The sequence below is a fragment of the Fistularia commersonii genome, chromosome 24 (assembly GCF_037954325.1).
Source record: "Fistularia commersonii isolate RoL2024-O1a breed Wild chromosome 24, RoL_Fcom_v1.0, whole genome shotgun sequence".
NCBI lineage: Eukaryota > Metazoa > Chordata > Actinopteri > Syngnathiformes > Fistulariidae > Fistularia > Fistularia commersonii.
The window spans coordinates 12,757,092-12,782,614 of NC_141307.1; the positions used below are offsets into that span (position 1 = coordinate 12,757,092).

Genomic DNA, 25,523 nt, shown 5'->3' on the forward strand with positions numbered 1-25,523 from the left:
AAGTGCAAGACCGAAAGATTCTATTTATACACCCCGAGAGATAAAGAGATACAGCTCCTCGGTAAACGAAGCGGGGTCGCAGAACTTGTAATTTGGTTCGCTTATCATGCTTCGACAGCCGTTAATTGATTAATTGAAATGTTAATTCAAAAAAGTTCTGACTGATTCCGGTTTGCAGCGATTGTTCAGCACCGATGATCCAATTAGTTGATATGAGAAATTAAAATGGCACAAAGTTCAACGTCCATTTACCTCAAATGAAATGTTGTGCATGACGCATCGGGCACGTGCGCTATCATTGCACATTCATCCGGCACAGAAAACAGAGAGGGGATGTGATGACAGTGTAATATCACAATTAGGTTTTCATTTCTATTTTTATTAATTCCCTCTCATGCGTGATTTGAAAATCAATTTCAGAATGCTTAGTTTTCACTGAGCAGTTAACCAAGTTCTGGTTGATTGTATAATGCCATGACTCACTCATACGTGGAACATCATATTTGGAGCCACGGCAAATTGTTCTATTGCAGTACTCAATCATTTTTAAGAGGTTGAGCCCCAACATTCTTTAATTTCATCAATCATCCCGAAAAATAGCGCGCGTTGTTGAATCCAACAAGTAAACCGTTATTATCTGTCCCACTTTTCCAAAGAAATGTCTCTTTTTTTTTTTTTTTTTTTAATATCTTCATCCCTTTACGCACATCCATACACAGAGCCCTGGGCTCCAGATGATGCATAGGAGAAACAACAACCCACTGATATGTCAGGTTTTAGTAACAAGTTCCCACCGTTTCTGCATAATTGGTGTCAGACTCTGATTCCTATACTGTCTGATGTGCGAGCAGGAGCCGGAGGCCTTTCAACAAAGTGCTGGGAATGTGGATACTGTACATAACCTACTTGTCAAGTTCTGTCGCGACGCTTCCGAAAGAAGTTTACACAAAACAAACAGATGCAAACAGGCGCACCAGCGCACATTCGCACAGATGTACAGTGATAGCTATATTTTGAAGGGGCATGAAGCATCGCCCTCTCGTTCGCGCCTCGAAAACAGGTGCGGGATCCGAAGCGTGCCTGCCTCCTTGTTTCTATCGGCTAAAAAGTAGCACGGATGCGAGTCGTCGTCACGGTGTCGGTTCTGTCCCGGTCCTTCTCCAGAGAACTCATAGATAACACATCGGCATACACAGGAAACAAGCAAAGCTCAGTCCTATCCATTTAAGTAAACACAAGAACATCCCTGACATATAGATATGAGCTGCTGGAGGGGATAAACCAGCAAATTCATGCCACCGTGAGATTCTCTAATATCCTCGGCCGCATGGAAAATAATTCTGCTACGGCGACCGGCTGGAATGAGCTGTCAGACGGAAAAAGGTCGGAGTGCGCCAACATTTTGACACCGTTTATTTGAAAAGAGATTAACGGGAAAAATGCAAATGCAGCAGCTGGTTCAAAATGGTTGTGACAGCAAGTCGTGCGCGTCTACAGATGCGACGATGGGACGTTTGCGTTTGGTCTCTTTACGACGTTACAAGATAATCTGGCACATCGAGTCATTGAGCGCCGTAGAAACTTTCTCAAAGATGCGAGCAGTGCAGCTGCCGCACGGACACCAGCACCACCGAAATAAAAACACAACTAACTTTGAAGAGGATATATCAAATACTTCTCATAACAAGTCAATAAGTTTGTGAATTTCAAGTTATATTGCTTTAATGCTTCATCATCAGGCTACTCCTGCACGTCTCAGAAGCTTCTCTGGTTAATCCAAAGTGCAGCCGCACAAGGCCTGACAGGAATTTGAAAAATATTCCATATTTCACCCACATGGGCTGTATGGAAACCTGGAAATAGAATTGAAATCCTTCTCGCCGGAGGAGCCCGCTATGGTGAGGTATCATCATCTCAAAGAGCTCTGAGAACCGCATCACCTTGAGAAAATTTGCCCAAGAGTCGAGGCATACTTGTCTTTCCACGATGGGGTCGCTCTTCTATCCGGTCCCCGTCCTGGGACGCAAACTCCCAATTTTTGGAGTCCAAAGTCTATTCTTTCACGCGTAAGCTGTGACATCCCAAAAGTTTCCTTTCATTGAAAACCGCCACGGGAACATTTCTTTATTTTCTGCAAATTCCTGATTTTGCCGATCCTGCAGATAGAAGACACGGTGGCGTGGGTTTCTTTTCTCCGTTCAGGCTGCCTCCGGCCCTGCGGTGAAAGTCTGCGCGCATCCATAACGCACCAACAAAAGCCACGACTCTACTTCCTCGCATAGTTTGGCAACTTTTTCAGTCACTTTTCTTCCATGTACCTTTCTGCAAGTTCTTCTGCTGGCAAAAACAGTATTCATTAAACAACCGCTATTGTCATAAGTAAGAGGGTTCAACATATTGTAAGACAAATCCTATGAATTCAATGAATGCATTCCAGATTATTTACGTTAATGTCTTCTTGCCCGATGCTCTTGCACCAAGTTAGACCTGGGAAATGATGAGAGCATGATGGTGACTAACTAAACCGCCAATAGCAGCTCAGGGACCTGAATATTGCTTTATAAGTCCTGGAACAAATTATTTAAGAGTCAAAATGTCAGAATTCTCCCCAGACCATCCGTGCTCTGAGTAAAGGTTATGCTCTGAGGCCTCCATCCCTGCCTTGTAGGGGCCTCTGGCAGGCACATGCTTGTTATGCTAATGCGCATTCCACCTTCCCGTGTACTAAAGCAGGGAGATGCGGCTTCTTACACAATTTTGCAGCATGAATAAAACAAGAGGCGTTTCCAAGTGCGTGCGTATAAATGCATAAGCGTCTAGCATATGCTAAAAAAAAACGGTCCAGATCATGTTCTAACAGGCATGGTGATTTCAAGTACTGGCAGCAACAGAAAAAAACAATCCAAAAAACGGTCGGCAAGGTGTGAAGTAAGACAAATGGTAAGCAGAACCAAGACCAATGCTAATGACAGCCGGGTCTGAGGCTAACCCAGGCGGACGGAAGAAGAGGACGCGTGTGAGGAGAATTGCTTTATCTTATATTATCCGATCAAACAGCAAATGGGAAACAAACAACCAAATGTGTCATGAGACACTTACACTTCACTGTTTCATTTAAATACATTAACAGTGATAATAAGCATAACAGCATTACTACAATGGATACTAAACATGTTTGAAAACATCTATTAAACATCTATTGAAATAGTTTGACTGCAACACTGGGTCGCCGTAGAAATTATGTTTATGGAATCGTGACATCATTTGCGAACTTATTATTACCGTCGACTGTGTTTTATAGCAATCGGTGATTCAATTTACCTATTGGATATTTAATGAAGTAAAAATCACAACAGGTACACATCGATATTGGTCATTACTGCTTAAAAGATGAGTAAAATGTACATTCGTTATTGATTATGAGCTCACGTGTTAAACATACGTCCGTTCCCGTCATCCTCGGTGGGACACCGGCCGTTGCGATCACAAGTAAACACGTTTTCTACTTTAAGTAAATGCTTCCTGACTGAGGCGCAGCTGGCGAGGACGGGCCGCAGGGCCGGCAAATGAAATGACCGGAGGAATTACAGTATGCTTCGACAAGAATGGCAGGGAATCAGAGTCCCGACATGCAGTTAACCTTTCGTGGAACCGTGGAAAACTAGGTTTTCAAGTCTCCGGCTCGGAGCTCTACTTTACTTTTGTCCCTTTCTGTGTACGATGTTATACTTTAATCTACTATTAAAAGGAACTATAGTGAACGTGCGTGTGGCAGAAGAAAGGAAAGGGTACATTTTCCATGTCAGCTTTCGGTTCGTCCGTAATTAGCGTGTGGTAATATTCTGGGAATGGCAAGAAACAGTGGCTATAAACACATGTTCTGCAGGGACTCCTTAGAATAGAGGTGTGCAGAGCATGGGGATTAAAGAATTTAGAGAAGTTTAGCAAGCATAGGTCAGTAGCTACGCGCTTAGCACCAATTAAGAATTGTCGTCTAAATGGAGCAAATTATTTCGGCCCGAGCGAAATGAGCAGTTGGAATTTTGTCGACCGTGGCCGTTGTTTAGTTTGGTGCATGTTGTGTAAAATGTGCTCGAGTGGTAAAACTGAAGAGAGATAAGGGATAACAGGGCGTTTATTCAGGCAAGACATAACAAAGCAGACCGCTAATATCCAGGTATGCATTGGCTGTTGTGCTACCCGTTTGCACAGGACACTTCCAGCTTTTCAAATCACTGGCGACATCTCGATGGGAGTATATATCTATCAGATGGTTAAAATAACAAAAGTGTACATTATGTGAAGATCGAAGGAAAAAAAAAAAAAAAACTTAAAAAATGACATGTTTTTACAGTCCTTCATAAAACTAGCAGGCTGCAATACTTTTTTTTTAAAAAGCCCAAGGTTATTGCCTCTTGCTAGGAAAAGAATGAGAAAAGCATTATTGAAAGTTGCAGTAAATGCTTAACATGTTAAAATTGAGGTGAATTACTCTCATCCCTGCTTTTGCACAGCACGATTTTAAAATGAAGAATGTGGATTGCGTGAAAAGCTTTCTTGCTCTGCAAACATTACCATCCATCCGTGCATCCATCCATTATCTTTCGCTTAAAATGCGCTCAGATGACGGGGATGTCGCAGCCTTTCCGACGCGTCATTGGCCGAGAGGAGGACCGAAGAACAACCGTTCACCTTCTCATTCTCACATCTGGAGAGTTTTCTCAATGGATCTTCTGCATGTTTTTAGACATGTGTGAGGAAACCACAGAAGCGGAGAACACGGAAGCTCCGCACGGAAAGGTGTGACTGTGGGAATCCGACCAATCCTTCTTGCTGTGGGGCTGAAGCACCAACCACGGCTCAACCCGGTTCTGTTTTGAATGAATTAATGGAAGCAGTTTGACCGAGCCAGTGATTTGTCCCCCCAAAGATGCTATAATAAGCTTACACTCATGCCAGTGTCCCCCATAAAGAAATGGTCACATGTTTATCAGACCTTAATTGGTGCTTTAAAAGTACTTAGTGTGTTTCCAGATATCAGATAAGCATAACTGTGGTTGACTTTTTACCTCCTACATAATAATGGACCGTTTCGCTGCGTCCCGTCACACAGACGGCGTCCGGAACAGCTGCTCCGGAACCTCAAGTCATGATGTGACGGTTTAGTGCTGGGCTTAATGTGGACCCCTAATCTTTGCCCGCCTCCATTCGGGCCATTAGCCTTTTGCGCTGCTGAACATCCATGAAGGAGATGCACGGATTCACCAGCAAAGTCCGTGCATGAACCGATCGCGTCGGTGACACACTTGGAATCCAAAGGGGAGTCGTATTAAGAGCCGGACGCCTTGACGTGTGAGGGAGTGACTTCTCTGGACACAACAAACAGGCAAAACCAAAAGGAAGGAAAGTAAAACCAACACCGCCGTCCGTCGAAGCAGTTAAAACTCAGTGGTCACAGTCGTCTTTGACCATTCCGTGCACTGAAGGGATCATGATGTAATAGCCTGCAAGCTCTGTTCTTTAAAAAAGAAGAAAAAATCATAGAGATTAAAAGACAGGAAACTTTGGAATCGGGGCAAGTGAATGTTTCTTTGTCCCCTAGCTTTTCTATGCATCCATGTATTTATTCCTAAATTCAGTGTTGAGTCACATGTCACACCTGGTAAAGATAGTCGATTAAACACATTGACTTTGGATGACAACCAAATGGGCAAAAAAAGGACATTGTTTTCTGCGTCGTGTAAAAAACAACAAAATTCTGAAGTAACAATGAGGGGCGATGCTTTACAGCTGAACTGCCCCGCAGTTAAATATAACTATACCTGCTCTGCTGATAGTAACAAATAATACACGTATTACCAGAAAGGCTTACCAGAGAGTCTCTATGGCATATGTTTTTATTTAGCGTGAGTAGCGGGGAGATGTAATGAGAGCGAAACGTCCCTATTTTGTATCTGTTTAACTTGATTTGTGAGCTACATGTCAGCGCTCTCTTCACCGCCGGCCTCTCTTTCTAATCCAAACCTCCATAAACCGGCCGGTCGGCTTGTTAGAAAGGAGCTGTCATTTGGTGTGACTCGCCGGCTCACACTAACTCAATATGTTTGAGTGTGTGTACCTTCAGCTACACCATTTGATATAGAAGGAATCCCCCCGACTAATGCATTGCAAATTCTGCTCAATAATGAATTACGTGGGTAGGATCAAAGGGATGGATATGGAGCATACCTTGCAGAGGAAAGCGTGGGACCTGGTGGTAATGAACACACTAATGAACCTAAACCCGCAATCATGAGGGACCGCGGTATGTCAGCTGTGAAAGTAATGGGATACCTTCCACACACAAACAGAAGAATGCAGGCAAACAAGCCAAAGTAAACAAAGTATGCCAAAGTATGTTGGAGAAATACTGTATAAAAAGTGCACGGAAGGTCAGCTTTTTAAAGTTCTGGTTCTTTGTAAGTTTTGCTTTGGAACTAAAGCGGTGCCGATATTACATTTTTGTTGCATTTTGTTGATGAATGCAAGCTTTATTCCCCCTTAAGCCGGGTCGATAACTTGCCAAATCAATGCTTATTAATTACTACTTTCACATTCTACAACATTAACTTTAACTTCCAGCAAAATGTCAAATGTTAAAATTTAACATTAATTTCAAGCTCAATATTAATCTATTTTGCTACTTTGAGAGTATAGTTTGGTTTTGAAAATTGGGACTTGAATGATAGGCACAGATATTGAGCTAAAAATACTGGCTGTGCAGAGAAAATGCTGTATATGGTTTTGTAAACAAGTTACATTCATTTACGTCCTCACGGTTCTTTCTCGTTCATGAGTGCAACCGTGCCACAAAAAAACGTGTGGATCGCCGTTAAAAACTTACACTTGAGAAGCATTGCCGCTGTATGACAATGCACGAGTTGACATCCAAATAGCTCATCAGAAAAAAATGGCTGTTTATTAAACGTAAACATACAGAGAATGTTCTTTCAGTGTGATCGCCGTGTGTGATACGTGGCCGCAGTCGACATTTCCAAGGAAAAAGAAATACAGCTGAACTTCCACGGCGTCATGCGGCGTTAAAGTCTCCGAGGACACCATTCGGTGCCCTATGTGAGTCTGCTAAAAACGACACGATCTTTTAATATCTCACCTGCATGGTGGGATCAAACGGGCCGCATCGAAACAAGAAGCATTTCCATGGCTGTGACGAAGATGAAGGGCAGATGAACTGCTTTTGCTCGCAGTGAGATATTGGATTCCGGTGAAAGCGAGTGATGTAAAAAATCAAGAAATAAAGAAAGAGAGAAGGAGGCCGGCACGGTGCTGCGGCGAGGAGGATGCCGGTTGGATTCCCGCGGGAGGGGCGGGTTACGTGGGAAAATAATCACGTTGATAGGAGTGACAAGTTGAAGGCATCATGCGGCGAGCTCTCCGTGGAAGAATAACTGTCAGGGAATGACTTATGTTTCCATCCGTTCGTACGCATTAGATGACTAAAACAAAAGGTATAAAGGCCGGCTCCTCTAAGGTGGCATTTTTCCACACCTCGGAACTAACCTATCAGCCAAAAGCAGCAAACACAAGATGGATTGCACGGCGGCCGCTGAAAGTGATGAATTCCACTGCAAAGTGGGGGTTAAATTGAAAGTACATTGAAAGGTGGTCGAAAAGCCCCGGGAAGTACAATGTAATCAGAAAACTAGGAAGTACACCCACAGAAAACAAAGAGTGTTTATCAAACCTGATGGTGCTTCCAGGAGTGGCCTCGATGGTCCACAGACAGTGCAGGTTGTGTTCGTACGGAGCCGGATAGCCCGGAGACAGAATCCGACCCGTGGGCTCCTCTTTGATGGAGCCCCCGCATTCCGCTGGGAAGAAGAGAAGATCGGCCGCGTTACCACCTTACCTTTGCTGGACGTTGAGCGGGGAAGGTCTTTATTTATGGAATTACAAAATAAAAGAAGACCGGTGGGCGTTTAAGCGCGGCTGAAATGACGGACGCGACGACCTCCTCGCAGCAGAATTAGTCAGATAAATGATAAACCAAAGTGAACACGCGTGCATCACTGCCAGCAGAGCCCGACGCTTCTATTAATTACTTACACGGCAGTTAGATACTTTAAACTTATGTGCTTCATCATCTTGCAATTTAAATAAAAGCAGGGAGAGTTGCCAACTCCATACACTCTGTCTGCGTACCCTTCGGGACAATGGGAATCCACCGTTTAAAAAGGTATCCTGTTTGCCTTTGAAAGCTGGCAGGCTGGCACACACACACACACACACACACACACACACACACACACACACGGGGGGGGGGGGAGTGTGTGTCTGACACAATGATTTTGTTCAAGTCTTGTTTTTTGGCGTTTTTGGCAAGAAATACATAGATAGATAAATGAATAAATGAATTAATGGGAATAACATCAGGCAATGAAATCAGGACTCCTGACAAGGAATATAATCAGCAATAAGACCAGATGAGGAGTGTGTTTACATATATATATATCTATATATCTATCTATAGTATATATATATATAGATAGATATATAGATGCCTATATATATATATATAGATAGATAGATAGATAGATAGATAGATAGATAGATAGATAGATAGATAGATAGATATAGATATATCTCTACACATATAGATATATATATATATAGGTAGATGGTAAAGCAACTTTAATCTTGCAAAATAATTACATTAGCATTTCGTAACTGTAATTAGAATAAGGCGAAGGAAGAACAAAACAGGAACGGTTCAGAAGGACGTCCGGATGTGTCAGGGGTTCAGCCAATTCCCAAGAACACTCAGTTGACTAAAGTTTTTTTGTTCTTCCTCTCCTGCCGCCAAGCCGGACGTAGCTCCTCGCTATCGGAGGCACAGCGGAGGCACAGGGGTCAAACTGATAAATAAAAAGTCAAAAAGTGGTGCCAAACACAGATAGCAGTACAAGACAACCGGGGAGAGGGTTGTCATGCACTGAATATGGCCATGGAGTGACTTTTGTTGTCCTTTCTTGTTTGCATTTCTCTCTTTCTCTCACAATCTTCTTCCTTTCCTTCCCCCCGGGTGCTAAATAGCAATAAAGGACTGGCATTGACTTGTTGGTCCCTGATCATCTTAAGGAAAAAAACAAAAGGGAGAAAAAACAACGTGCACACATATAAATCTTGGCAAGGGTTGTGTCTCTTTACCTCCATCTCTATGATTATATCCTCACTCAGAACATCAATAACAATAAAAGTCAAAGGATGCGTCTTACCAGGACAATGTCCTCGGTTACACCTCTCCAGAGCGGCTGCAGCTATAGGTTTACCTACTTCTTTATCCAAAACTTTTTTGTGGGATACAGTGGAGCAAAGTAATTTGATCCGCGATAACATCTTTACAATACCAGTGTAACAGTGCAATGAAATATTGGAAAATATATATATAGACGTGGGGATGAGTGTGCAGCCACACGGGACTAATGTTACAAAAATTAAGGCCGTATTCAATAAAGACTGTAAGAGTCCTGAAAGTGTTGTATTGCACCTTTGCTTTTATTGTACATGTTAAGATGATTAATCGCAGCCTGTGGCAGTATCTGTCTAGTAAACCTTTACTTTGTGAGGGTAATGCATTGTTTTTTATTGAGTTTACCTGAGAGAGAGTTTGATTTAGGTTATTTTATTTGTAATTTTGTTGGCTGTTGAAAGACACTAGGCTTTTGTTTCCGCTTTCGGTACACGCTCTGCCTCGGCCGTGTTACGTTTGTTTATACAGCTATGAAACTCATACGATCGCACGATGAAAATATAAATTAATTTGACAAAAAAAGGCACACTTTCCTCATCTGCAAGCAAACTCCCACTGGCAACGCACAGCGAAACAGGGCATGTGGAGGACAAACGTTTTGAGAGAAATATGAGGAGCTTGCTCTTATTTCATTTGGGACGTGGAATGGCCTGTCATTTTGAATTGAAAATGAACCCTAGCTAAATTATTTTAATATGCTAATGCAGCAGATGTCAAAGAAGACCTTTAAGGGGTTTTAGTTCTTTTTGCAGAGAGGAGGTGTGTTCAGTCTTTTCCTACAACTGAGATAATACACAAAAAAAAATAGATTAAAACAAAAAAGGCTGCTCTGGACTTATTAACCTTTGCACTATAGGTGATATTGGTGATTTAATAGGTCTATTCATCATGTTAGAATTTTAAACTCGGTTTTATCTGACTTGGGAAAGCAAATGAAACTCAAGTATTTGTAGGTCGGCTGAGGTTAATAGTGAGCACGCGTGCCAATTCAGAGGACACATTTCATTGCAAAACATAAAATAAATAAATAAATGAATAAAAGAATAAAAAGGAGGATTTTGCAGCAGTGATGCAACATGAAAATGATGAGCTAAATGGAATATTCTCAAAAAGATAATGTACCGAATACGGTGCTGGGAAAGCAACCAAATTGATGCCCCAAAATAGCAAAGCAATAACAATCCACGGAGATTTCCTGAACCTGCACAGACTCATTTCCATTGTGATTAGGAAGAAAAGACATTTTATAGCGAGAGAAAAAAAAAAAAGAAGTGTAGCAAAACATAAAGAAACCACATCCAGATAGCTGAGACCAAAATCTGAACTAAAATGTATATTTCAATCTGTGTTAGAAATACCATAAAACAAAAAAATGCAGTTATAATTCACCCACACATGGTTTCAAGGGTATGTTAAGTCGCTTCGTTTTGCTAAATTCTCAGCATTTTGAGAACTCCTGGGTCAGTTAGACCCTCTTTCCACATACGATTGGGTTATCGGAACGCGACTTATTTTTAGATATCGCAATTTCCGAACGATAAGCGGCGACTTTTTTCACATAAACAACGAAGCGGCTGATGTATGGACTTTGGGTGGGGGACGCTAACGTGCTTCACGCCGCTAAAACGTTCATCCTCCTCACATCGGACCGATGAAATGATCGGGAAATTCTGAGTCCGTTCAACTCCGACACCGAAGAAGACGACTTTGACGGATTTAGTGCGCAAGAGGAAGACCGAGATAGCGATCGGCTAGCCCAGGCCTGCCCAACCTGTGGCTCCCAAGTCACATGCGGCTCTTACGTTCATGTCGATTTTTGTATTTGTGTGTTTTTTTTTCGCTGTGCGCGGAGAACACTGGAGCGGCGCGTGATTGGACGAGTAAAAAACACACCAACACAGAAGTCGACATGACAGTAAGAGCCCCGTGCGGCTTAGGAGCCACAGGTTGGCCAGGCCTGGGCTAGCCGGTGCGGCTTATAGTGAGGTGCGCTCTATAGTCCAGAAATTACGGTATATATATATATCTGTGTGATTGTGACTCACCGACACAGTGTGGGAGTGGGCTGTCCCACGCCCTCCTCTCCCCCCGCAGGCAGGTGAGCACCTCCGGGCCTTTGAGAGTGTACCCGGGGTCGCAGTCGTAGGACACGGTGCTGCCCGCAAAGTGACCCTTGTCCTCCCGTTTGTAGCCAAACTGGGGAACGCCCGGGTCCTCGCATTTTACCAGCTCAAAACCTAAAGGGCCAGAGGCGCAAACACAGGTACGTCATCACATACGGTTCATTTCTCGTTATGGACCAGTGGAATGGCAAGACTTTAGCACGCCGTGTTTAAAAAAGGTGACATTTGCGTATGTGCGTGCGAAAGATTGCACCCACTAGTGAAGTGCAGTTCAAAGCCTTTGCTGGTGTTCTCAGAGTTGGTGATGAACTCCAGCCACATGGAGCTGGAGGTGGAGTTCAGAGTTGTTTCAAGCATCTCGCTGCTTGTAAACACCCCGAGCAGACGGGCCTTATTACTGCTGCCATCAAAGACCTAAAAAGGGGGGAGAGAGAGTGGGAGGGAGCATCTGTGGTAAGACAATCAGGTGTGAACATGTATGTCTGCATATGCATCTAAGGAACCAAAGCCCTCAAACCACCACTCCTTCACACACACACACACACACACACACACACACACTCGCTCACTTTGAGAATATCATCCTCCTCTAGTCTGAAGTCTCGTGCTCGTAGCTGGATGCCTTTGCCAGGCTGTGTCTGGATGGAGTATATGCACTCATGGTTGTTGCCATAGTAACCAGGGTAGTTGGGTGAGAGAAGCACCCCTTGCATGCCAGTCACGGATGAGCCACATTCAGCTGAGAAAACCAGAGGGAGCAGAAAGAGAGAGAGAGAAGAGAGAGACGGAGGTGTTGGAGAGAGCAGAGGACATGTCAATCGCTATATGCTTGTAAATCCATGTGTATTTGTGCACGTCATGAATGGGGAGGTGGGTGAGCTGATGGCATCGTCGCAATTATCCTGCCATCTAAATCTGATTAACGCTGTCATCAACTCCATTTCAAACCCGTTGTTTCTGTTTTAAGCCAGCGGAACAGTGAACAAATAGATAAAATATGTTGTGAAACACAAATGCGGAGAAATAACTGCCAAAATTCAGATGACCACGAGGTGACTCTTCAAGATAATGTATCTCTTGCACGGTCACTATTAATAAGATGCAAATTCAGTGCAAGGATAATCAATCTCTCCATTGTGACGAGCGGATGAGCGAGAGGTCATCTCAAACGCTGCGCATTTGTTTGTCTTTATTTTCAACACCGGTTACCTTCGGAACCAACCTTTGACCTGTTTGCTGCACCTCCTGCCAGCGACGGGGTTTGCTAATCACGGCGATTCAGGTGAAGCATCTGTGAAAAGTTCTTGTTGATGGAGCACTTCAGTGTGTCAAGAATACCTGAGAACTCTGCACCAGGTCTTCAGGGGGAATTGCACGACTTTCCAAACGAATCAATTAGCGTCGGTCTGGGGAGGAATATGCACGGGGAGCAGCGGGCCGATAGCGTCCGACCGGATTCCTGAGCAACAGTTTGAACGCTGACCTCGCCATGACCGGTATTCCGCTCGACGTTCGAGTTCGGTCGAGTTTTTATACATCATAGAATCAACACTCTGACCCAAATCTTTGCGGTTTCATCCAGCAGCATTTTCCCCAGGCATTAGAAAGAAGCATTATCAATAATTACACATATCAGCTCTTTAATGTCATCCTCATTAGAGCTGCCGCTCTGTGTAATTTGGACAAAGTCGAAAAGGCTTTTTTTTTCCGGGAAGCTATCCAGTGAGGAGAGAAAATGTGGGTGGATAGAGACTTGATAGTAGGGCAAGGAGATGAAAATGCCTGGGATTCCGACAGAATGACAGTTTGCTTTTATGAACGAGTGTCGGTGTGTGAAAAGGGTGGGGGGGGTGGAGTGACAGAAGCCAAAATTAAGCGTGTGACAACCTACCAACACACCTTGGCAGAGGGGAGCTCCACACCCGCCTCCTGCCCCCCAAGCACACCACCCGGGCCGGACCCTCAAGTCGGTATCCGGGGAAGCAGGAAAAGATGAGTGCGTCCCCTACCCCGTACTGCAAGCCCTTCCTGGTACTGTAGGGGGGGATCCCGGGGTCCTCGCACGGCTCCAAGTCATACTCTGAAATCAAATGAAATTAAAAAAAAAATATATATCAGAATCAATAAACAGAATCATAGAGAGATGATCATCAAAACTAAAACGCGTAAATCAAAATATTTCTTAGCGCTGGCTCATATAGTTACGGCTTATAGTTATGGCTATATATGGCTCATATGGTTATGGCTCATATACACTGCTCAAAAAAATAAAGGGAACACTTAAAAAACACATCCTAGATCTAAATGAATGAAATATTCTTATGAAATACTTTGCTCTTTACACAGTTGAATGTGCTGACAACAGAATCGCACCAAAATGATCGATGGAAATCTATTGTATCAACCCATGGAGGTCTGGATTAGGAATCACACTCCAAATTAAAGTGTAAAAACAAACTCCAGGCTGATCCAACTTTGATGTAATGTCCTTAAAACAAGTCCAAATGAATCTGTGTTGCTTCCTGAGTGGACACTATGATTTCACACAAGCGGGATTGACTTGGAGTTACATTGTGTTGTTCAAGTGTTCCCTTTATTTTTTTGAGCAGCATAGTTATGGCTCTTTGTAGTTACAGTTAACAGTTAAGACAATTTATATTTCATTGTATTTCTTATTCTTCCTCTTTTCTACTATTATCTATTACTGTTATGTTTTTACTTGAAACTCTGGCACAACAATTTCCTTCAGGATAAATAAAGTTGTTCTCATCTCATCTCATCTCATCTCATAGAGGAAGAGGATACACCACGGCATTGCATTTACGAATGTCGACAGGCCGTAAAAGAGGACATTTCAGGCAAAGGTTTTCTTTCTAAATGTGAGGGATCAGTGGATAACATTTGGTCAGCCTTTCTAGACAAGACAAACATGACAAGACCTTAGTGATCCCTCCTCCCTCCCGCTCCAGAGGGGTGAATTCTCACCGGAGAAAGTGATGTTGAACCCTTCGTACGACACGGAGAAGTCGGACAGGAAGCGGATCTGGGCGGTGTAGTTTCCAAACAGGCCGGCGCTCAGAGGCGGAGGCAACGTGGATCCCGTCAGTCTCCACAGCGGCTGCGAGAAGCTGCCGTTCTCCGTCACCAGCAGGTGGTCATGAGGGCTTTCCAGGTGGAAGGTGTGAAAAGTGAACTGGACCCCTGAGGGATAGAAAGGTGAGCCGTAAAACTGTTGGTTAGTTCCTACGTTTCACGACGTCCTCGGCATCAGCAGCAGGTGGAAATAACATTTTCAGTAAAAAATATGCCATGCCTGATAGATTGGTGTGAACATTAGCAGAAGGTGCGCTAGTACTAGGACTTACTCATCCACCATTATATCTATTATGTATCCACTGAAATGCTCATGTGGTGAATTGAAACTATACATCTTGACAGATGGTAAAATATTACTTGGAATATACACAATTTATAGAGGTTCTGGTGGTGATTTGTGAGGTCACAGTTGTGCTTGACCATGCCGGGGTTGGTCTGCTGACAGTTTGTTGCAGCTCTGCAGGTAGTTTATAGCGATTGTCTCAGCTATGTTAGATTTTGAGGGAGTTGAAAATCAATCTCCTCCATCGGTCATGGAACATTAGCCACTAGAAAGAAAGATGTCGGCATGGTTTTAACCAGCTATGTGGGCATACATCAAAAAAAAAAAAAAAAATGCGAAAAATAAATGTAAAATAAACAAATCCAATATTTCAAAGTGAATCGAGAGCATAAAATATACTAATATACTAAATATACTATACTATGCACTTTCAGTTTTGCATCTTACGAGTCATACAGGTTCCTGTTAAAATGCTCGAATCTCCTCAAACTGCTCACCAACACGTCACAAAGACTTCGAACTGAGAGCATCTGCAAATAAGTCAATAGACTAGAAGCGCTTCGCCATTGGTGACATGACAGGGAGTCGGGCCGCGTTGCTTTCCACGGCAACCGCAAAAGACAGCTTGTTCGGCAAAACATGGCGGCCGCTCGGTAAGGGGGGAGCCGACAACGGAAGGTAAACTGAATCTGACCGCGGATGTTGTTCGCTAACCTTTGCCATGGGAGGTCTCGATTATCCATGTGCAGTTCAGGTTGTGCGGGTAGAAGTCCGGGAAGCCGGGGGACAGCATGGTGCCGACGTTACCCTGGATGTAGCCTCCGCACAACGCTGGGGACACAGCGAGACGCCACAGGAAAATGACAAAGAGAACTCAGACTGAAGCGGGAAAAATGAAGTAGATGCTGAGAGCAACCCCCCCCCCTCCGAAAAAAATGAAAAATGAAAAATAAAATGATGAAAGTTGTCTGTGCATTCACAATGCAGTAAAATGCATTTCACAAGAGGTGCCCTTCAGGACAGGATAAAAAGGATAGGGCAGTATCATCAATATCACTACAGAGTGGACAGAAATCAATACCCCCCCTTAAATATAAAAGCATTTACAGATGAGAAAAAAGGGAAACATCAAAGGCTAAGCTCACTGCCATAAATATAAAACATTTATGATGAAATGCGGTAGAAACTTTTTTTTTTTTTTTTTTTGTTTTAAACCAGAAATGTGAAGAGAAAAAGAAATGAATATATATTTCACATCGATTTTACAATTATTTGATGCAACATCAGCAAAGCGCTCACAACACTTCCTCCCCGCCGACGGATTTTAGCGTTAATCCTATTCAGAACAGACAGGAGACCCGGCCCGCATCCCCGTTTTGGACTTTTTACTCCGAAACGTACCATCGCAGCTCGGCAAGGGGCGACTCCACTGGAAATTGGGCTCGCATTCCAGAGGCTCCGTGTCGCTGAGCGTGTACCCCGCTTCGCAGCTGAACGTGACCAAGGCCCCCACGTAGAAGTCGTTGCCGTGCCGCTGCCCGTTGACGGGAATGCCGGGATCCACGCAGTGATCTGATTGTAATTGCAGGGCTGCAGAGGCGCGGTGGAAAAGAAATAGGTTTTACCGCAAAGCCGCGCGCATAATACATGGCCCGGTCTCGCAAATGAACGGTTTGCACTTTGACGGGTTTAAATCACAACATTTCAGAATGTCAAGTAGAGGGCAAGATGTGTTAAATCTAAGTTTAGCTTTTTAAGGCAAACATAATCAATTATTTACATGTCTCTCTTACCGGGGGGAAAAAAAAAAAATAAAAAAAATAAAATGTTGCAGCGCTCAGCTTCATTCTCATGCAGTTTCTGCCTGAGTAGGACCCACTTGATACCGCTAAAGTTTTGCCCAGGTCAGCAGAGGAGCGTTCAGGTAGAGTGCCAGTTACAGCGACGCACTTACGAGAGCAACTGGCAGGCTTGCTGAGTTGTCCCTCTAAAAAAAAAGCATCATATATATCGGAAACCGGTGCATTTTAACGGGACCGTTATATTAAACTCGATTAAATACAAACTTGTTGCGAATGCTCTGCAATGAAAGTGAAGCTGAGCTGTCCAGAAATAAGTGATAGTGTTACAATTTCAAACTGCATACAAGCCGGCAACAGCACAAAATCACAATCTAAAAATGACAGATGTTCCCTCTATTATTGCAATTTGTGATGAACAAACTGCATAGATAAATAACTGGGAAGAAAATGTAGAGAAAAACACGAGGCATTTAAAACAAATGCAATATGAATTAGCACATCATATTTGAACTGCAATACAAAGATGAAACTTTTTTGTATTCATGTTGGATAAATACACCATTTTCATAGTTTTACATGAAGCTTTGATTGGAATCGGTCATGTAATGTGAGGAAAAGACCTAAAAATGACCACGACGAGGGTTAAGCGAGGCTGATGTGTGTGCAGAGGGGAGAGTCTGTCCCTTTAAAACTTCATTTTTTAACCAGAGACGTTAAAATACAAATAAATAAAAACTACTCTCCGCTGCATTTAGAGGCCAGAACGATTATTTTTTATCAAGATGGAATAACCGTCGTCAGAGTCTCGGGAGTCGTCAGCCATTCGGCCCCGGCTTTGTGTTAAGAAGTCATGTCACGGTGCACAAAGTGAGATTGAAATGGTTGGTTTCTTCTTACTTTCATAGCGAATGCGGAATCCAATGTCAGAGTGGCTCTTGTCAGTGGAGAACAGGAGGTACAGAAAGTTGGAGGTGCTAATGAGGAACTGGGGAACCTGAGTACCCTGGTAACTTCCAATGAGGGGGGAGGAGGGGAAACGTCCATCACGGACTTCAAGGACATCGTAGTTGACCTCGGTGCGGAACCTGGGGATGTTAAAAGGAAAGGTAAAGGAACTGGTGAAATTGCGGTACAACAGCGTCCTCCCGTGAATCCGTCTTTAGACTATGCGGCATTTTAATTTCCAATAAATATCAGCGGGGAAATCGCCCATTTGTTCCATTACATTAAATGATGTCCCCAACTAGGCAGATCCAATTTAGAGTGAAACCAACAGCTCAGTGGAATTTTGATAAGAAAGAGCGTATTCTAAAAGTGCTAATAAACAGTGGCGCCGCCCGTAGAGATAATCAAAATCAGATTAGATTTTTCTCTTTTTTACCCATATTTCTATGTCTACATTCGGCCGCAGCCCCGGTCTGACTTTTGAAGAAGTGATTACCGTTCAACTGGATGCCACTCATTTGATAAGACAACAATTTCCAGTTAATATCGGCGATCGCGGTTGTTCGTTGTGGCCACGGGATCGACGACGGCTCCTTCCGCTCTCTGTAATGTTTGCGTCGACGGAAAAGTAGCCGTGGTGCTCAGAAGCTTTCAGGAAGCCAGGAAATGAATCAACAATTTGCACATGTTAATTCCCGTGTTATGTGTGTGAGTGTGTTACATCAGGGAGCAAACATGTTTGCGTCGCCGGAACCGCTGCCACTTCAAAGGGATGAATAAAATGCTTTGTTTCTGAAACATGCCATTTAAATGAAGCGGTTTGGGATATTTTATTGATGTGACATAAAAATTATAGAGCGACAAACATTTATGTTGTATTCATTTTTCATGGCGTGCCATCAAGGCAGGGACGAGAAGGAGACGGTCGCTCGCACAGATAAACCTCGGTGAAATCCTGATCAAGTATCTGATCCCATTCCTCCCCTCACTTCCTCTTTCTTTCTTCTTTACCCCTCTTCGACCCCCCAACACACACACACACACACACACACACACACACTATATATCTCTTTTCTAACATCCCCGGTGTCTCTCAACAGGTCATCTCCAATTTCATTCAAAGTCCACTGTGCATATTTGCATTCTTTCAGGTCTTCACCGGCTCATTTGTGTATGAAACTTTGCACCGAGCGTAAGGATATGTGCGGATCCTTCAGGGATTGGATGCCAGATGAAAAGGATCAAAAACTAACCAGCTCTTACTAAATGAAACATGTTGCCCTAGTTGGGGTGTGTGTGAGTGTGTATTAGATCCAGCCCAAAGTACAACAGGAAAGCAAGAGCGTCAGGAAACAAGTGAGACATAAAGGCACAAGGAGTTAACAAGGATGGAAAATATGAGCCTGAGGAGAGGAAAAAAAAAACAACTATATAAATATATATATATATATATATATATATATAGCGGGACGGCAGCTGTTGCTATCTGGGTGACTCACTTGTCAAAAATGATCTTGATGGGGTAGCCTGGAGGAGCCTCAATGATCCATTCACAGTTGAGGGCCTCCTTATAGAGCTCCGGCCATCCAGGGGAGAGGATGATTCCACTGGGAGCCTTCAGATCACCTCCACATGGCGCTAACCAAGGAAAGAGAAAGAGAGAGAGCCGGGGAAAGAGCGGGAGAGAGAGATCGAATTATGCCGGTCTTCCCCATCTAATATATGACGGCGTCCGTTGACGATCCCGTGCATCAGCTGGGGCTCATCTCATTTCTTTTACTGCTTATATAAATTGGTGACAGCTTGCTTCAAGGTTACCCCTCTCTCCCAGAAACACGCCTTATTGCGCGTGTCAACGTACGCATTAAGCGCAACCGCATACACGATCCGTCCTCGTACATGCGGGACGCCTCCCCGTTCCTGTTGTCTTTTGAAAGCTGTCACCGAGTCCCTCCCGCCGCCGCTGTCGTTCCCATGGGAAAAAAAAAAACACAGCAAAAAAACCAAGCATCTTTGATCGTTAGCACAAAGTCACTTGAACGTAATGACCTCCCACCCCGCCGCCGTCTCGGTTACCGCTCTCTTACAGAGCATCTCTTTAACTGCCTATCTTCAACCAGAACACACAGAAGGGCTTACGGTGCCAGCTCTGTGCTCCTTTTGAAGTGGAATGATTTAATCAGCCAACTCAGCACACTGAAGGACATCTATAAAACACATTATGCTGAAAATGCAGGGGTATGATAGATGGTCTCGGGGGATACAAAGCTGCTGTAGCGCACAAGGGGACACAGCATGTAATGATCTTTCCCTCGCTTATTATGAATAGTGAACTTGATTAGGCCCCCCGGAGTCCAAGGCCTTTCCACGCCCGTTCTCCGAACCTCAGAATCAGAATCGCTTCGTTCGCCGAGTAATTTTGCGACGACGAGGAATTCGCTTCGGTTGACGGTGCTAAACAGACAACACGTGACAGGCGTTAGATAAGTTAAGAGTGGTTACTGGTGCAAAATGCCAAGTTGCACTAGATGCCAGTGCAATAGATGTGTCAGTGTCTTATTGATGAAGCAGTCTGTCTAATATACCTCACCTTCATATTTATCCCCGGTGCGATCTTAACATTGTGTTTACTCCCCTTGTCTTACAGGTCAAAAATGACCCATAGGAGAATCTTTGTACCCTAGAGGTGAACAGCCCGCATGGACACGTAAACGAAAAATAACTTTTTCTAATGACGGGGTCTCTTTAGGAAAAGTCAGAAAATTTCAAGTTGGAAAAAAAATAGGTTAAGGCGTTTTTTTCTACAGCTAAACATGGTAGTGGGTCACCTTTGACCCGCAAGACAACACAAGGGCGAACTGTTCAATGTGAATGTCGGTATAACTGGATGGCAGAAACACCTGGTGATGGAATAAAAGCATGTGCACTATTGACAAGTTTTCCCACAGACCTGACTTCCGGTGCAAAGTAGCCCCACACGTTCGAAAACCACACCATTCATATCTTATCAATCCCTCACGGGGAAAGTCCTCCTCTGGATTTAACCCGTCACGGTTGAACCGTGAGCGCCAGGGGAGCAGTTCGGGGTTCGGCGTCCGGCTCAACAACACCGCGACACGCTAGGAGGAGCAAAACGGGAACGTCGGGTTCCGAGGACGATCGCTCGACTTCCTTTCATATCGTTCATAGTTCTGTCGAAGAAATCTAAGGTATCGTCGACGGCCGTAAAATGGAGGTTGAAGGATGAAACGTGTCCACATGCGGCACGTCAACTGTCCTCACCTTCACAGCGCGGGACAGCGTTGTCCCATACCACGTTGCCGTCCTTGAGGATACAGGATATGGTCTGAGAGCCGTGCGTCTTCACAAAACCCTCCTCACACAGGAACGATATTGAACTTCCGAGTTGAAGACTTTCGCCGAAGCGCTTCCCGTTGACCGGCACTCCCGGGTCCGGGCATTCGTTGTGTCGAAACGCTGCGGGACATTTGGAGAAGATGGATTATTTTGGAGCGGACGGTGTCAAGGAAACACAAAGTAAAGGTCTCTATCTCGCTCCATGAGCCTGCGTGAAGTTTTTATTTTCTTAAAAGTGTAGAAGTTTTAATACCGCTGCCATTGATTTTTCTTAAATGCAAGACGCAGACCATTTCGCTGGCATCAACCACTTAGATATCACATGCTTTTTATGCAATGATGCCAGCTTACATCGATTGATTTTCTATAATTATCACCCAGGTTTGCTGACTACCGTCTCCTCCCTCCCTATTTCTCTTTCTCTCACCGTCTCCATGCACTCTCAGATGAAGGATGAGTCATTTTGACGCTTACCGAGAGGCCCGATCACTCACTTTGCTGCGTGTTTCGACAGGACAGGAAGCAAACCGGTATCTTTATGCTTATTGGGTTCTACTGAGAGGATGTGCATTAAAAGGAAGTTTTGTCCACCCCTTCAGAATGATTGCCTTCCATGCCCTTCCAAGTCAAACAGAAAGCAGTCGGAAAGGCACCGCACACCCCGCATTCACACAAGCTGAGTCATAACCCTAGAACAAGGCATGTAAACAAATACATCACCTCTGCCACTATCTGGCTCTCTATCTCTTTTACTCACATGGGGGAAGGTGACATGTGTAGGTGTTGATGAATCCCTCTTCTGTATCCACTGGACCCAAACAGAGTTTGAGCCACAGCTCATCCATCATGATCATCTTATTTATTACAGTGCCAACTATCCCCTCAATACAGTTTGGCAAGTCCTTAATTAACATGAATGATGGAAGTTGTCTGCTCAACCACACACACACACACACACACACACACACAACCTAAAAACAGTCCTGTGGTGAGATGACAATATTCTCAGGAACTGGCCGTCATCTTCAATTAACTGGCCCTGACATTTACTCAACAAGCTTTATTATGTGTAAATGTATTTACCCAACTCATTAATAAATAGAGGAAGCGCCATGTGTGAACCATGAGCTCGCTGAAGACTGGAAAATATTGACACTATTTATCTCAACGAGCAATTTTATAATGAGGATTTGATGCATTGTAAATTAATACGATGGCAAACATTTCTTTTCCTATTTTTTTTTTTTTTTTTTTTTACCCCACTCATAATTAGCAGACCATCGATGGGTCCATAAATCATTAAATGTAAATCGTTATCGAAATCGATTGTTATTTTATGTGTAAACACACCCGCGCTGCCAATAATTGTTTGGTGTTTTTGTACGGCGACATTAAATCTCTATTTTACTGAAAAATGTGCCAGGGATGGATAAATGGATTTGGCACTTTGCTAAAAGTGATTATTGTGCACATTTCTGGGGCGTGTCCGACCCCTGGTTGCAAACGCTTGAGATTATTAATGACTTGAAAACAGTCGGAGCATCGCTCCAAAAGATTTGATCAAAAAAAATGAAAAATATGGTGATGAAGTCAGGATTTATCACTCAGCTGATGCAATAAATCCTATTTCAATGTAGTTGTACCTGATAAATTGGAAAAGATTGTAAATAACAGTTTGGTGGCTCCCTCACTGATTCTGTATCTTTAGAACGGGTTTCGCACCGCGCCGCCAGTCTTACTGCATCCGACTATAAAAACCCATCTGGAATTTCCTCAGATGTCAGCAGCAACCCAGAATAGAACATAATGAGCGGTGCCGCAATGTATCTGTCTGGTAAAGATGCTGCGTTTTTCTCTCTTTTTTTTTTTTTTTGTCTGGCTTCTATTTAGTTATCAAGTTTTCATTTAAACTAAGAACAGAACAAACTTTTTTGTCGGTTTCTCTTCATCACGATGTGTAACGGCTACCATACAGAGAATGGGGAGAGGTGCTCTTTGTTGTCGTTCATTCGTTATCTATATATCTATACCGCCTATCCTGCACACAAGGTGTGTGTTAGTGTGTGTGTGTGTGTGTGTTTGTGGGGGAGTTATTGGGGAACTCAACACATAAAAATACATTTCCGTGCACCGTAATGGCATAAATCCAGGATAAAGTGCATCAAACGGGATGAGCTTAGTCGTTTGAAGGCCTACTTGTGAATGTGATGTTAAAGCCTCTATTCGTGTAGGTGTGGTCGGTGAGGAACTCCAGCCGTGCAACGTGTCCGCTGGTTGTTATTGGAGGAGGTAGGATATCGCCGGAGAAGGTCCCGAGGATGGGGGACTCAGCCTAGGAGAGAGGCAGTGTTTCTTGTGAGACCTCATAAGAAGCCACGAATGCCTTGAAAGAAAAGGAAAAGGAAGACGGCAGCGTCGGGTCGGATCAATCGTCCCGTACCTTCCCGCCGTCCTTGATGGAGAGGAAGTCAAACTGTTTCTCCATGCTCAGGTCGTTGAAAGCCAGATTTATTCTGCTCTCGGGGTTGGTTATGATGAGCCACACGCAGTGCATGTTGTTGCCGTACTCTTGTGGATAGTTGGGCGACAGCAGCACCCCGGATGGAGTGGTGAAGTTGAAGAAACAGGAAACTAAAACAAAGCGGAGACAAGATGTGAAGATAAATGTGGAAGGGACATTAAAATGGCGGACCTTTTTTTTTTTTTTTTTTTCCCCACATTTTAGATGACTGAGGACCAACTGGTCTCTCTTTTGCTGAATTAACACAAGGCCATAAAAATGACCCTTGGCGGCATTTTTAGAGCCGCACTCAATAATCCCAGGCTTTTGTGATGATTACAGTGCCTAATAATTTGCGCTCTATGTTCTAAGCAACAAACCGCATTGGATTAATTTTGACAACCGATGCACTTCGACAGAGGATATTTGTGTGCGTAGCGGTTGCCCAGTCATAAGCGATGGGGCGAAAAAGCACCGTAACTTTACTAAGTGTTTATACTTGAACATTGCTTACCTTTATGTGCCTCCGTTGAATTGAGTGCCGTTCTTCTCCCGCTCTTTCAGCTCAGATATGTTTATCTAGTGTGTGCAGCTTCTACACACCCTATTATATCATCAATAATACAGCTATGGATATTATTTGCATGGTCAGCTCTTTATCCCTTTTACCCTCTCTAACTCCCTGGCTGTGTTTGCCATGCATCATGTTAATTAGGGAATAATAAGCACTTCTATTGTTTGAAATTACACAGCCTCTGCGAGGCAAAATGTAGGGATAATCTGGCCATTAATAATAAAGCAATTCCTGTAATCTCCCGAACAGATATACATATCTATGCACTCTGTCCGACTAAATTCTCATATGCATTTGTAATAACAGATTCAGAGCTTACAAACGCAGCTGGGTTTCTTGGCCGACCACTGGTTGTTTTTCTGACAGGTGATGTTTTTCTTCCCCACGAGCTCGAAGGCAGGCAGACACTCAAAGTACAGACGGTCGCCATGGCGAAAACCCGTTCCCTCCCGTTTGCCGTACGCCGGGATGCCAGGATCCCCGCAGCTGCCTTGATCAATTTCTACATTGGCGAAGACAGATAACACACGGCGGATCAATTCAACCGGTCCCCGACTTTGGTTAACCTTCATCACGTCTCATACGGCGAGGATGAGGCCACACGGCGCTTCCTCAACCCTGGATATTTAACATGATTGCCGGGAATCCTGAGACACGGAACACGCTTGAGTACATCAGTCAGTCAAGATGAGGAGAATATAATATTCTATCAATGTTTGACACTTCTTCTCATCTTCTGCTTTGTCGAAAAACGTCTTTTCCGACAATCTTTAAGAACCAAAGCGGTAAATATCGTACTCCAAAAGCGGGATCAACCCGGCCACCGGTATGCAAGGGTTCTCCATCAACTTTAAAAACAAACAAAAAAAAAAAAAAAAAACACTGTTATTTTATACAAACGGCAGTGATAAAAAAAAAAAAAAATGAAGAAATAAATATGTAAATAAATAATTGACCAAGGAGAGACATTCCCCTTTGGCATATAAGAAGAAACTCAATCACTTAATTCAAGGTTATTACCAGCTTCAGCCTGCAGCAAACATTGATAAGGCACAGCTCCGCCAATAAGTGGATATGCAGAGACTCTCAAACCTTGACGTGATTAATTTCACCTGAAGGAAAATGTGGGCAAGGCTGGTTAACATTTATGTTATTGGATAGACGGCGAGACCCTTCAGGTATACCGGAGTTATGAGCAAAAAATGAAATAAAAAAAAAAAATATATATATATATATATTGGTACGGTGGCGTTCTATGGCTAGCTGGATTATGATCACCGGCCCGCTCTCACACACTCTCCGTGAAAACACTGCAGTGCACATAACATTCAAAAAAAAAGATGTTTTTGTGACAACAAACATGCACTGTTGTTACATATCTGGTAATAATTAAGAACGGGGTGTTGTAGTTTGTCCTTCGAGCCCATGACGCTTAAAAAAGCTGACTCGTAACCGGAGCGCTGACCAACATGACAGATATAACGCAAACGTGGGCGTCTCGCTTGACCGGCCTTTACGGTTCGATTAAAAAAA

At 43.7% G+C, this 25,523-nt stretch overlaps 1 protein-coding gene across 1 annotated transcript in view; it reads right to left on the reverse strand.

Annotated features, from left to right (window-relative positions):
- csmd2 (CUB and Sushi multiple domains 2) overlaps positions 1-25,523 on the reverse strand; it is a 232,636-nt gene that overhangs the window by 81,984 nt on the left and 125,129 nt on the right. The window contains exons 13-26 of the mRNA XM_086171636.1: positions 24,310-24,492; positions 23,357-23,547; positions 23,113-23,248; positions 20,842-21,036; positions 19,059-19,197; positions 17,512-17,699; positions 16,214-16,402; positions 15,527-15,643; positions 14,419-14,634; positions 13,325-13,513; positions 12,003-12,172; positions 11,691-11,847; positions 11,356-11,547; positions 7,745-7,871 (exon numbers count right to left, since the gene is read on the reverse strand). Coding sequence (XP_086027762.1) covers positions 7,745-7,871; positions 11,356-11,547; positions 11,691-11,847; positions 12,003-12,172; positions 13,325-13,513; positions 14,419-14,634; positions 15,527-15,643; positions 16,214-16,402; positions 17,512-17,699; positions 19,059-19,197; positions 20,842-21,036; positions 23,113-23,248; positions 23,357-23,547; positions 24,310-24,492 — 2,389 coding nt within the window. The remainder of the gene's footprint in view (positions 1-7,744; positions 7,872-11,355; positions 11,548-11,690; positions 11,848-12,002; positions 12,173-13,324; positions 13,514-14,418; positions 14,635-15,526; positions 15,644-16,213; positions 16,403-17,511; positions 17,700-19,058; positions 19,198-20,841; positions 21,037-23,112; positions 23,249-23,356; positions 23,548-24,309; positions 24,493-25,523) is intronic.